Source organism: Lolium rigidum, chromosome 1 (assembly GCF_022539505.1).
Source record: "Lolium rigidum isolate FL_2022 chromosome 1, APGP_CSIRO_Lrig_0.1, whole genome shotgun sequence".
Taxonomy (NCBI): Eukaryota; Viridiplantae; Streptophyta; class Magnoliopsida; order Poales; family Poaceae; genus Lolium; species Lolium rigidum.
The window spans coordinates 364,233,640-364,245,750 of NC_061508.1; the positions used below are offsets into that span (position 1 = coordinate 364,233,640).

Here is a 12,111-nt window from a genome sequence, read left to right on the forward strand (position 1 = left end):
AGGTTCCTTATGAATTGACTTGTCTTTAATCAAAACTCTTTTTTTTTGCGAAAGGTCTTTAATCAAAACTCAAGAAACTACTACGTATACTAGGTAAAGGCAGCAGGTGTACTGTACTGTATTTGTGAGCGTTATACTGTGTTAGTGTGTTCTATGTTTTGGAAAAATGTAGCAGGGCCCGAGAGCCAATACGGGAAGTTTTTTTTTTCTTTTTTTGAGATGCCAATACGGGAGGGTTAAAATGGGAAAACCGGGAAGAAGAAAAGAAAACCGAAAACACAACTCGAAGTCGTAGCGCATCTCGCAGTCGTACAAACCAACTTCCCACAGCATATACAGGCGGCGGCGGCGGCGGCGATGGGAGGCGAGACAACCGGTTCCGGTGGCGCGGGGTTCCGCGCCCGGATAGACCACTTCCTGTACAGCGGAGAGAAGAAGCACGTCGTCGCGGGCATCGCCATCTTCGGCGCCATTTTCGGGGTGCCATGGTACTTCATGACCCGAGGTATTAAATCCTTTCCTGCACACAAAAAACCCTAATCCTTAGCTCTCCCAACCTTTTCTTAGTACTGTGATGAGTCGGCGAATTCACATAGGCCAGAGTCCTATTACGCATTCCTATTTGGTGTGCAGCTCTCGTTGAGAACTAGGGTTTGGTACACGTTGTGTTGCTGATGCTGTCTTTACTCCAATTGTGAGGGGAAATATTAGCCTTGTTCCGTGGTAGTGGCATTTCGATTCAGTTGCTGAGTGAAATACCTGTTCTTAGGGGTCGATAGTGGGGTATCTTTTTGAGAAATCACTGTGTTTTGATTCGATCATGATCAAGGAGTGAGTATCTGAATGAAGAATCTTATTACTGGCTTATTCGAGATTTTATCACTTAACACCATAAGTTAAGGATTTTTTTATCACAGAACCACAACCCTAATATTTTTATTCACAAAACACCAACCTTTGAGGTAATTGTTTCACAAAACACATTAACTTGTAGTTAGCCCATTTGACAAATAATTAGCATGTTGGTCTGCTCCAGCGTAACACCATGGACGATCTAACAGACAGGTATGTCTCGAACCAACTCAAAACCTGGCACACCGGCGGTGTGGCCTCCCTGGATTCGGAGCGGCGACAGTGGTGGGTGAGGCGCTGCACCGTTTGGCGTGGAGCCGAACGTCCCTACCATCAGACCGGTGATGGCGGCGCTCCGGTGACGAGGCATTCGGCAAGACTACGAAGCCAGCACCTATCTGAATCCAACGCCTAGAGGGCCTTGATGTTTCTCCAATTTCCGATAGGAACTTTGCAATAGATGATTTTCTGTCCAATTTAGTGTAACTAGCTCCAGCTTGAGCATGTTTGGTTTGCTCCTGGTGCATGGTTCAATCTTTGGTTTTCTCCTGTCTGAGCGTGTTTGGTTTATCCTCTTGAAAGGAATTGATGGTCGGTGTTCTCTTAGCCTGCGCGCCGTAGCCCCCACCACCTGTGCCGGATCGATTGGAGGCTGCCTCTCCCACAAACCCTACGTGGTCAAGGCCTCTGGCTTCAAATCCTTCGAGGAATGGGTCGCCAATCCCCGCCACCAGGCCTAACCCCGCCGCTGGCTCGCCTCCTTCCCAGCTCGCTGCCCGTCTCTGGGTCGGCCATTGTTTGTCGTCTCTACCTCGAGGAAAAGCTCGGGCAGAGAAGGGGAATTGGTTCAACTGAACCAGTTTGGTGTCGGTGGGCCCAAAATTACTAATAGACCCAAACCAGCTAAATGGGAGATTATGTGTTTTGTGAAACAATTACCCCAAAGGCTGGTGTATTGTGAAAAAAAATCCAAGAGTTGTGGTTCTGTGATAAAAATTCCCCAACTTGTGGTGTTAAGTGATAAAATCCCGGATTATTCAAAGCCTAACCACACCATCTCCTTGGGATAAAGGGTTAGTAAACAAATTGTGAAGTTATAAAATTAGAGTAGGAGACTGATATTACTTGAGGTCGCTCGGGCAGGCATACCTTCCTGTTTGATGATACCCATATCATTTTTGCACCTTATTTCAAACAGTCAGAACATCTGTGGGTTATTTAGCAATTAGCATCATGAGGCAGTTTAGCACAGAAAACACACACTCCCTCTGTTCGTAAATAGTTGATAAGAGTCTGCGATATACTACAACTTTGACCGATCTTTTTCAGATGAATATGCTAATATTTGTTTATAAATAGTATTGTCAAATATTTTCCATTACAAATCTTAATATCTTATAGTATTAGTTCACGTAATGAAACTAATTCTCTTATATATACTATGAGTCAAAGTTAGGACGTTTGATTGCACACATTTTAGGATGTCATCTGTTTACGAATGGAGGTAGTATGTGTATGCACTATACTGCCTCAGGCCTCCTTTCCAGCATCTGAACCATGAAAGAGAAAACTAGTTTTGTGGGTTCACCTTTATCATTTGATTGTCAATCAAGTAGAGTATGCATTGTTGTAAAACTATGCCTAACTCAATTTACCATTGTGCCTTGATTTATTAACCCTGTATGGAAATCTACAACCTCCCACAATATGAGGGCTTGGCCATTCTGTACAGATGATTGAACAACCACGTCTGATTTCTCTGTAAATTATAGGGTGGTATGTCGTAAATGTATAGTTTTACCAGTAAACCATAGTACCATACACATTCTTTATTATCTACCTTGGTTTCTGTAAGTGTCTGGTGTGTAGTGTATTATATGCACCTGATCAGCAATTCACGTCCTACTCTTTGTAAAAAAGGTCCCATTTACAATTTTACAGTACGTTTGGCTAGCCAAAATTTTGGTTGCCCAAGAGTTGGCCAGCATTGGAAAAAAAAAAGTAGAGTGGGCAAAGAGCCATTGACATGCCAAAAAAATGGGTTATCATCCTACAGAGACCAATTTTGTGGTCATAGCCATAAAATTGGTAGGGTGAGCTTTTGCAACCATCCAAACATACACATGATCACTTCGGGTGCAGCAGAACGGTGTATTTTCAGGCTGGGATAACGCGTAGCACTGTCAGCTGCCCAAACATCTGCAATTTGAATCTCTTGGAAGGGTTGGAAGGTGCATAAGCATATAAAGTCTAGTTAAGATTGGATATGCTGTGGTCTAGAATGGATTATATAGATTGGTTAATTTTTCTATTGGATTTTGATGTGCTACTGTTGCTCTATCTCTCATATTATTGTGGTGGAAAGGGCAAGATGTTTAGATATGTGTATTATGTTTGAGAACATGTGCATTATGTCTGTCTTATTTGGTTCGCAGGCTCCGCCTTGTAGATTGAGGTGGTAGGCACAGTGATGATGCAGTATTGCTGCCATATTTCATTTGTTAGTATATGTTGGAACAATATAAGTTAGCTTTACTTTCTGGTTGCCATTATTGGATATATTGTTTTTTATCCAGGTCTATATGCATGCGACTTCTTTTATCTTTTCAGTTGTTGCCAATTGCTTAGTGTCTACTGCATTCCACCGTGCTCAGTGTTAAGTAGGAACCCAGTTACAAGTTTGATTTCCTTATCCTCACCGCAACTGCTCATTTTTATATTACTCATTGAAGTTCAACTTTTCTCCCGTGTTTACACGATTGTAGCTGTAAGCGGTGGAATTAAAAACCTAGTGTTGATAACAATAGCTATGATGCTCTGACCTGTTCCGTGATAGTGGTATAGTAAGTTTAAACATAGGATCATAGTACACATACCTCCATATTATTAGGGTAATTTTCTGGGCTCATAACTAAAATATATCAGATAGAAATGAGTTACAATCCTATCTGATCGTCCAAATGATGCTTTGGCAATCAGATCATTAGTCTGCCTGCTTAAGAAAGCATTTTTTTTTGGTAAACCAACAAGGAAATCACTACATTTTCAGTTACTCCGTTTGTTACTGGAAAACTGGCTCTGATTGCAATATATCACATTGATTTCAGGAGCAAAGCATGATTCCCATCAAGATTACATGGAACGAGCTAACAAGGCGAGATCGGAGAGGCTTTCTTCCGGACAGCCATCACCAGTGAAGGAATGAAGCAGCCATCTCCTTGGGCCCCAGATTGCCGAATCTCTGCATGCAGTTTAGTTACGAATCTGAAGGCTTATATTGTGTCAAATAAACAGACCATCTCAGTTCCTCATTTCGGCAGCTACAGAAACATAGCGGTAATGTAACATGGTAGAAATTTTTGTTAACGGGAACCTTAGAGTAACCGTTTTTGCTATTCTACCAGGAGATGATCGATAATTCACCAGATTTTTTATCTCACGCTCTACAGTGTAGAGCTGACTGGAAGAATGTGCATGTTCTTCTGGACATTAGTATTTCCGGTGCTTATGATCCACCGGTATGCCTCTCGGTGACGATAACGAGCATTTAGCTATACGGGTATATGGGCTGCAGAAGGAGAGTAGCGATGGTTTTGCAGATGCGTAGCCAAGACGACCTCGTACACTCCAGGACCCGGTTGCCGTTGTCAGTAGAACTGGTGTGAAGGCATCTCCAACGGGACCGTTTGTGTCTGTCCGGATCGAAATCGAAAATGTGTATGGTACCACCTTCAGCGGGGTCACCCCAGGTCGAAAATGCGTGTGGTACCACTCCAGTCAGCGGGGTCACCCCAGGTCGAAAATGCGTGTGGTACCACTCCAGCGGAGCGACGCATCATGACCGGGCTGTTTGCAATGACCGGGCTGTTTGCAATGACGCAAACCCGGCGCATATTTGCGTCTGGAATGCGTTGCGCGGACAGCCCAAGTAACCGTTCGCTTCTCCACCGGGTCTGTCTGGCAGCGAACCTGTATTGAGGGCATCGCTTTCGCGGCCAACGCTTCCGCGTCTGCGCCGCAGCCTTCACCATCAATATCGCGGTTGCCTCTTCTGAGCGCGCACTAGCGGGCAGCGGCGGGACCTCTGCGTCGCATTCAATGGCATCGTTTTCTGCGCGGGCCGGCCTTAAAAGTCGACCGACATCGTTTGTCCATCGCCACACCTCCACTCCCACCACCACCGCCGCGAGCCGCCGCAACACCATGGGGAAGAAGAAGAACGACTTCGAGGCGTCCGACAACGGCACCAAGAAGGGGGAGCGGGCGCATAGGGTGCCGCTGCCCATCAGCGTGGAGGGCTGATGCACATGAATTGGACGCCGGCCGACGCCTGGAGGGACGTGCACATGCCTGGCGGCTGGCGGCTCAGCTACCGCTGGGTGCCCGTCCCTCCCGTGCCTGCGTGCTAGCCAGATAGGAGCGCCGAGATCCGACGAAGGAGGCGGTACCTGCCGCTGGACCTCCGCGCCGACCGGCCTACGCCATCGACTCCGACAGCTGGCGCAGCTATCTCGAGTCCGAGAAGGATCCGAGGAGGAGGGCGGGGTTCCTGGGCGACAGGAACTTCCCCTTCGACCGTCCACCGGCGCCTCGTCGTCGAAGACGGCAGGCGCCGACGCCTGCACAGGACGACGACGACCACGACGACGACGACGAGGACTACAACGAGGCGCTGGCGTACCACAACGAGGAGGCCAAGGAAGACAGCGACGACTACGTCGCGTGCATTTTCCAGGAATGGCAGTTGGCCATGGCGGGGGGGGAGTTTGAGTACCCGGACAATATGACGGACGACGAGATCGCGAGGCTCGGCGTCCTCGTCTCGGAGGTGGACCGACCTGTGCAGCCGCCGCTGCCCCGGTACGCCACCGGCATCATGCCGCCGGGCCTCTCGGAGGAAGAAGCCCTACGACTGGCGCTACAAGACTCGGCCACGCAACCGGTTCAACCGCCACCTCCACCTCCACCGTACAACCCGTGGGGGCTGATACGTCTCCAACGTATCTATAATTTCTGATGTTCCATGCTAGTTTTATGACAATACCTACATGTTTTGTTCACACTTTATATCGTTTTGATGCATTTTCCGGAACTAACCTATTAACGAGATGCCGAAGTGCCAGTTCCTGTTTTCTGCTGTTTTTGGTTTCAGAAATCTTACACAGGAAATATTCTCGGAATTGGACGAAATTAATGCCCACGATCTTATATTTCACGGAAGCTTCCAGAGAGCCAGAGAGGGACCAGAGGGGAGCCCCACCCCACTTGGCGGCGCGGCCAAGGGGGGGGCGCCCCCCTATGGTGTGGCTCCACCAGGACTCCTCCGAGGCTACCCTTCCGCCTATATATTCTCTCCGCCTCGAAAACCCTAAGAGAATAAGCCACGATATGAGAAAAGTTCCAGAGCCGCCGCCATCGCGAAGCCAAGATTCGGGGGACAGAAGTCTCTGTTCCGGCACGCCGCCGGGACGGGGAATTGCCCCCGGAAGGCATCTCCATCAACACCACCGCAATCTTCATCGATGCTGCTGTCTCCTATGATGAGGAGGGAGTAGTTCTCCCCCGAGGCTGAGGGCTCTACCGTAGCTATGTGGTTCATCTCTCTCTCTTTGTGATCTAGTTGAATATCATCTATGTGCTACTCTAGTGATGTTATTAAAGTAGTCTATTCCTCCTCCATGATGTAATGTTGACGAGTGTGTGCATCATGTAGTACTTGGCATAGGTTATGATTGTAATCTCTTGTAGATTATGGAGTTAACTATTACTATGATAGTATTGATGCGATCTATTCCCCCTTTCATAGCCTGACGGTGACAGTGTGCATGCTATGTTAGTACTCGGTATGCAATCATGCACTCTAAAGGTTACTTAAATATGAACACCGAATGTTGTGGAGCTTGTTAACTCCGGCTTGAGGGAGCTCTTGTAGCCCTAGAAAATGAATGGTGTTTGTCATCCAACAAGAGAGTGTAGGGAAAGTAGTATTTGTTTATTCAGTTATGTGATCAATGTTGAGAGTGTCCACTAGTGAAAGTATGATCCCTAGGCCTTATTTCCGAACATCGAATCTCCGTTTACTTACTGTTCTGTTGCATGTTTACTCGCTGCCATATTTTATTCAGATTGCTATTACCGCTCATATACATCCATATCACTTGCATTTTACTATCTCTTCGCCGAACTAGTGCATCTATACATCTGACAAGTGTATTAGGTGTGTTGGGGACACAAGAGACTTCTTGTATCGTAATTGCAGGGTTGCTTGAGAGGGATATCTTTGACCTCTACCTCCCCGAGTTCGATAAACCTTGGGTGATTCACTTAAGGGAAACTTGCTGCTGTTCTACAAACCTCTGCTCTTGGAGGCCCAACACTGTCTACAGGAATAGAAGCGTGCGTAGACATCAAGCTATTTTCTGGCGCCGTTGCCGGGGAGGTATTCACATCCTCCGACTACTAAGCTATTTCCTAGCACTATTGCCGGTGTGTGAGTGCTCGAAGCTATTTCCTTTAGATCCTGCAATTGCATCTTTTTGTTTCTTGTTTACACTAGTTAGGCTTAATGGAAAACAACAAAAATATTAGAGATCTTTATGAACTTTATATTGAATTAGGACATGATGTGTTTGAAGAGAGAATTAAAAAACCCATGGAACTTTGTTTGCAAAATAGCAATGTTATTAGCATGAACTCTTTGAACACTATTATTGCTAATGCTATGGAAGAATTTAAGCTTGGGGAAGCTGGTTTTGATGAGCATGATATTTTTAGTCCCCCAAGCATGGATGAGAAATTTTTCTTTGATGATACTTTGCCTCTCATTTATGATGATTATAATGATAGTGGTATTTTGGTGCCACCTACTATGGAGGATAAAGTTTATTATGATTATACTATGCCTCCTATATTTGATGATGAGAATAATAATGATAGCTACTTTGTTGAATTTGCTCCCACTACAATTAATAAGAATGACTATGCTTATGTTGGGAGTAGTAATTATTTTATGCATGAGACTCATGATAAGAATGCTTTATTTGATAGTTATATTGTTGAGTTTGTTCATGATACTACTGAAAGTTATTATGAGAGAGGGAAACATGGTTATATGCATCTTAATAATATTAAGTTTCCCCTCTTTATGTTGAGAATCTTGAAGTTGAGCTTGTGTTATTTCTCTATGCTTGTTGCGTTATGCTTACATGACTTATTTATTTACAAGATTCCTTTTCATAGGAAGTGGGTTAGACTTAAATGAATTTTGAACTTGCTTTTGATGCTCTCTTTTGCTCCAACTCTCATCCTTATGTGAGCATTATTAAAATTGCTGAGCCCATCTTAATGGCTATAAAGAAAGCACTTCTTGGGAGATAACCCATGTTTTTACTTTGCTACTGTTTTGTTGTGTCTTGGAAGTTGTTACTACTGTAGCAACCTCTCCTTATCTTTATTTTATTGCATTTTTGTGCCAAGTAAGGTCTTTGATAGTAATGTTGATACTAGATTTGGATTACTGCGCAGAAACAGATTTCTTACTGTCACGAAATTGAGCAGCCCCGTCAGTAGGTAACTCAGAAAAATCTGCCAATTTACGTGCGTTATCCTCAGATATGTACGCAACTTTCATTCAATTTGAGCATTTTCATCTGAGCAAGTTAAGTGCCCCTGAAAAATTCGTCTTTACGGACTGTTCTGTTTTGACAGATTCTGCCTTTTATTTCGCATTGCCTCTTTTGCTATGTTGAATGGATTTCTTTGTTCCATTAACTTTCAGTAGCTTTGTGCAATGTACAGAAGTGTTAAGAATGATTGTGTCACCTCTGAATATGTGAATTTTGGATTATGCACTAACCCTCTAATGAGTTTGTTTTGAGTTTGGTGTGGAGGAAGTTTTCAAGGGTCAAGAGAGGAGGATGATACAATATGATCAAGAAGAGTGAAAAGTCTAAGCTTGGGGATGCCCCGTGGTTCATCCCTGCATATTTCAAGAAGACTCAAGCATCTAAGCTTGGGGATGCCCAAGGCATCCCCTTCTTCATCGACAACTTATCAGGTCACCTCTAGTGAAACTATATTTTTATTCCGTCACATCTTATGTGCTTTACTTGGAGCGTATGTGTGCTTTTATTTTCGTTTTTTTTTATTTTCATTCTCTGAATAAATTCATGCTTGTGTGGGAGAGAGACACGCTCCGCTCGTTCATATGAACACTGGTGTTCTTAGCTTTACTTTTAATGTTCATGGCGAAGGTTGAAACTGCTTCGTTCATCATTATTATGGTTGGAAACAGAAAATGCTTCATGTGGTAATTGGTATAATGTCTTGAATAATTTGATACTTGGCAATTGTTGTGCTCATATAGATCATGTTTAAGCTCTTGCATCATGTACTTTGCACCTATTAATGAAGAACTACATAGAGCTTGTTAAAATTTGGTTTGCATGATTGATCTCTCTAAAGTCTAGATATTTTCTGGTGAGGTGTTTGAACAACAAGGAGACAGTGTAGAGTCTTATAATGCTTGCAATATGTTCTTATGTAAGTTTTGCTGTACCGGTTTATACTTGAGTTTGCTTCAAACAACCTTGCTAGCCTAAGCCTTGTATTGAGAGGGATTTCTTCTCGTGCATCCAAATCCTTGAGCCAAAAACTATGCCGTTTGTGTCCACCATACCTACCTACTACATGGTATTTCTATGCCATTCCAAAGTAAATTACTTGAGTGCTACCTTTAAAATTCTGTTATTTGTCTTTGCAATATATAGCTCATGGGAAAATAGCCTTAAAAACTATTGTGGTAAATAATATGTAGCTTATGTATCTTATTTATTATAAGTTGCTTGTTGAGCGGTAACCATGTTTATGGGGACGCCACCAACTATTACACCTTTGTTGAATATCATGTGAGTTGCTATGCATGTTAGTCTTGTCTGAAGTAAGGGTGATTTATCATGATCAAATGGTTTGAGTATGCATATTGTTAGAGAAGAACATTGGGCCGCTAACTAAAGCCATGAATCATGGTGGAAGTTTAGTTTGGACAATTAATCCTCAATCTCTTATGAGAATATTATCTGTTGTTGAATGCTTATGCATTAAAGAGGAGTCCATTATCTGTTTTCTATGTTGTCCCGGTATGGATGTCTAAGTTGAGAATAATCAAAAGCGAGAAATCCAATGCGAACTTTCTCCTTAGACCTTTGTACGAAGCGGCATAGAGGTACCCCTTTGTGACACTTGGTTGAAACATATGTTATGCAATGATAATCCATGTAAATCCAAGCTAATTAGGACAAGGTGCGAGCACTATTGGTAATCTATGCATGAGGCTTGCAACTTATAAGATGTCTTATGCATAACACATATGATTTATTACTACCGTTGATAAAATTGTTTCTATATTTTCAAAATGAAAAGCTCTAGCACAAAAATAGTAATCCATGCTTCCCTCTGCGAAGGGCCTATCTTCTACTTTATGTTGAGTCAGTTTACCTACTTCTTTCTATCTTAGAAGCAAACACTTGTGTCAACTGTGTGCATTGATTCTTACATGTTTACCTATTGCACTTGTTATATTGCTTTATGATGACAACTATCCATGAGATATACATGTTACAAGTTGAAAGCAATTGCTGAAACTTAATCATCCTTTGTGTTGTTTCAAAACTTTCTACTAAGAATCTATTTCTTTATGAGTTAACTCTTATGCAAGACTTATTGATGCTTGTCTTGAAAGTACTATTCATGAAAAGTCTTTGCTATATGATTCAGTTGTTTAGTCATTGTCTTTACCATTGCTTTGAATCACTTCATTCATCTCATATGCTTTGCAATAGTATGATCAAGATTATGTAAGTAGCCTGTCACTTCAGAAATTATTCTTGTTATCGTTTACCTACTCGAGGGCGAGTAGGAACTAAGCTTGGGGATGCTTGATACGTCTCCAACGTATCTATAATTTCGATGTTCCATGCTAGTTTTATGACAATACCTACATGTTTTGTTCACACTTTATATCGTTTTGATGCATTTTCCGGAACTAACCTATTAACGAGATGCCGAAGTGTCAGTTCCTGTTTTCTGCTGTTTTTGGTTTCAGAAATCTTACACAGGAAATATTCTCGGAATTGGACGAAATTAATGCCCACGATCTTATATTTCACGGAAACTTCCAGAGAGCCAGAGAGGGACCAGAGGGGAGCCCTGGGGGCCCCACCCCACTTGGCGGCGCGGCCAAGGGGGGGGGGCGCCCCCCTATGGTGTGACTCCACCAGGACTCCTCCGAGGCTGCCCTTCCGCCTATATATTCTCTCCGCCTCGAAAACCTTAAGAGAATAAGCCACGATACGAGAAAAGTTCCAGAGCCGCCGCCATCGCGAAGCCAAGATTCGGGGGACAGAAGTCTCTGTTCCGGCACGCCGCCGGGCGGGAATTGCCCCCGGAAGGCATCTCCATCGACACCACCGCCATCTTCATCGACGTTGCTGACTCCTGTGATGAGGAGGGAGTAGTTCTCCCCCAGGGCTGAGGGCTCTACCGTAGCTATGTGGTTCATCTCTCTCTTTGTGATCTAGTTGAATATCATCTATGTGCTACTCTAGTGATGTTATTAAAGTAGTCTATTCCTCCTCCATGATGTAATGTTGACAGTGTGTGTGCATCATGTAGTAGTTGGCATAGGTTATGATTGTAATCTCTTGTAGATTATGGAGTTAACTATTACTATGATAGTATTGATGCGATCTATTCCCCCTTTCATAGCTCGACGGTGACGAGTGTGCATGCTATGTTAGTACTCGGTATAATTGCAATGGTCTATCATGCACTCTAAAGGTTACTTAAATATGAACACCGGATGTTGTGGAGCTTGTTAACTCCGGCTTGAGGGAGCTCTTGTAGCCCTACACAATGAATGGTGTTTGTCATCCAATAAGAGAGTGTAGAGAAAGTAGTATTTGTTTATTCAGTTATGTGATCAATGTTGAGAGTGTCCACTAGTGAAAGTATGATCCCTAGGCCTTATTTCCGAACATCGAATCTCCGTTTACTTACTGTTCTGTTGCATGTTTACTCGCTGCCATATTTTATTCAGATTGTTATTACCGCTCATATACATCCATATCACTTGCATTTTACTATCTCTTCGCCGAACTAGTGCACCTATACATCTGACAAGTGTATTAGGTGTGTTGGGGACACAATAGACTTCTTGTATCGTAATTGCAGGGTTGCTTGAGAGGGATATCTTTGACCTAT

The 12,111-nt window shown here is 43.5% G+C and overlaps 1 protein-coding gene across 1 annotated transcript; it reads left to right on the plus strand.

Annotated features, from left to right (window-relative positions):
* The first annotated feature begins 283 nt into the window (after positions 1 to 283).
* On the plus strand, positions 284 to 4,291 carry LOC124684753. The gene is made up of 2 exons (XM_047219012.1): positions 284 to 505; positions 3,960 to 4,291. Exons 1-2 carry the CDS (start codon positions 358 to 360, stop codon positions 4,055 to 4,057), a joined length of 246 nt encoding a protein of 81 aa, XP_047074968.1. The 5' UTR covers positions 284 to 357; the 3' UTR covers positions 4,058 to 4,291.
* Positions 4,292 to 12,111: the final 7,820 nt, after the last annotated feature.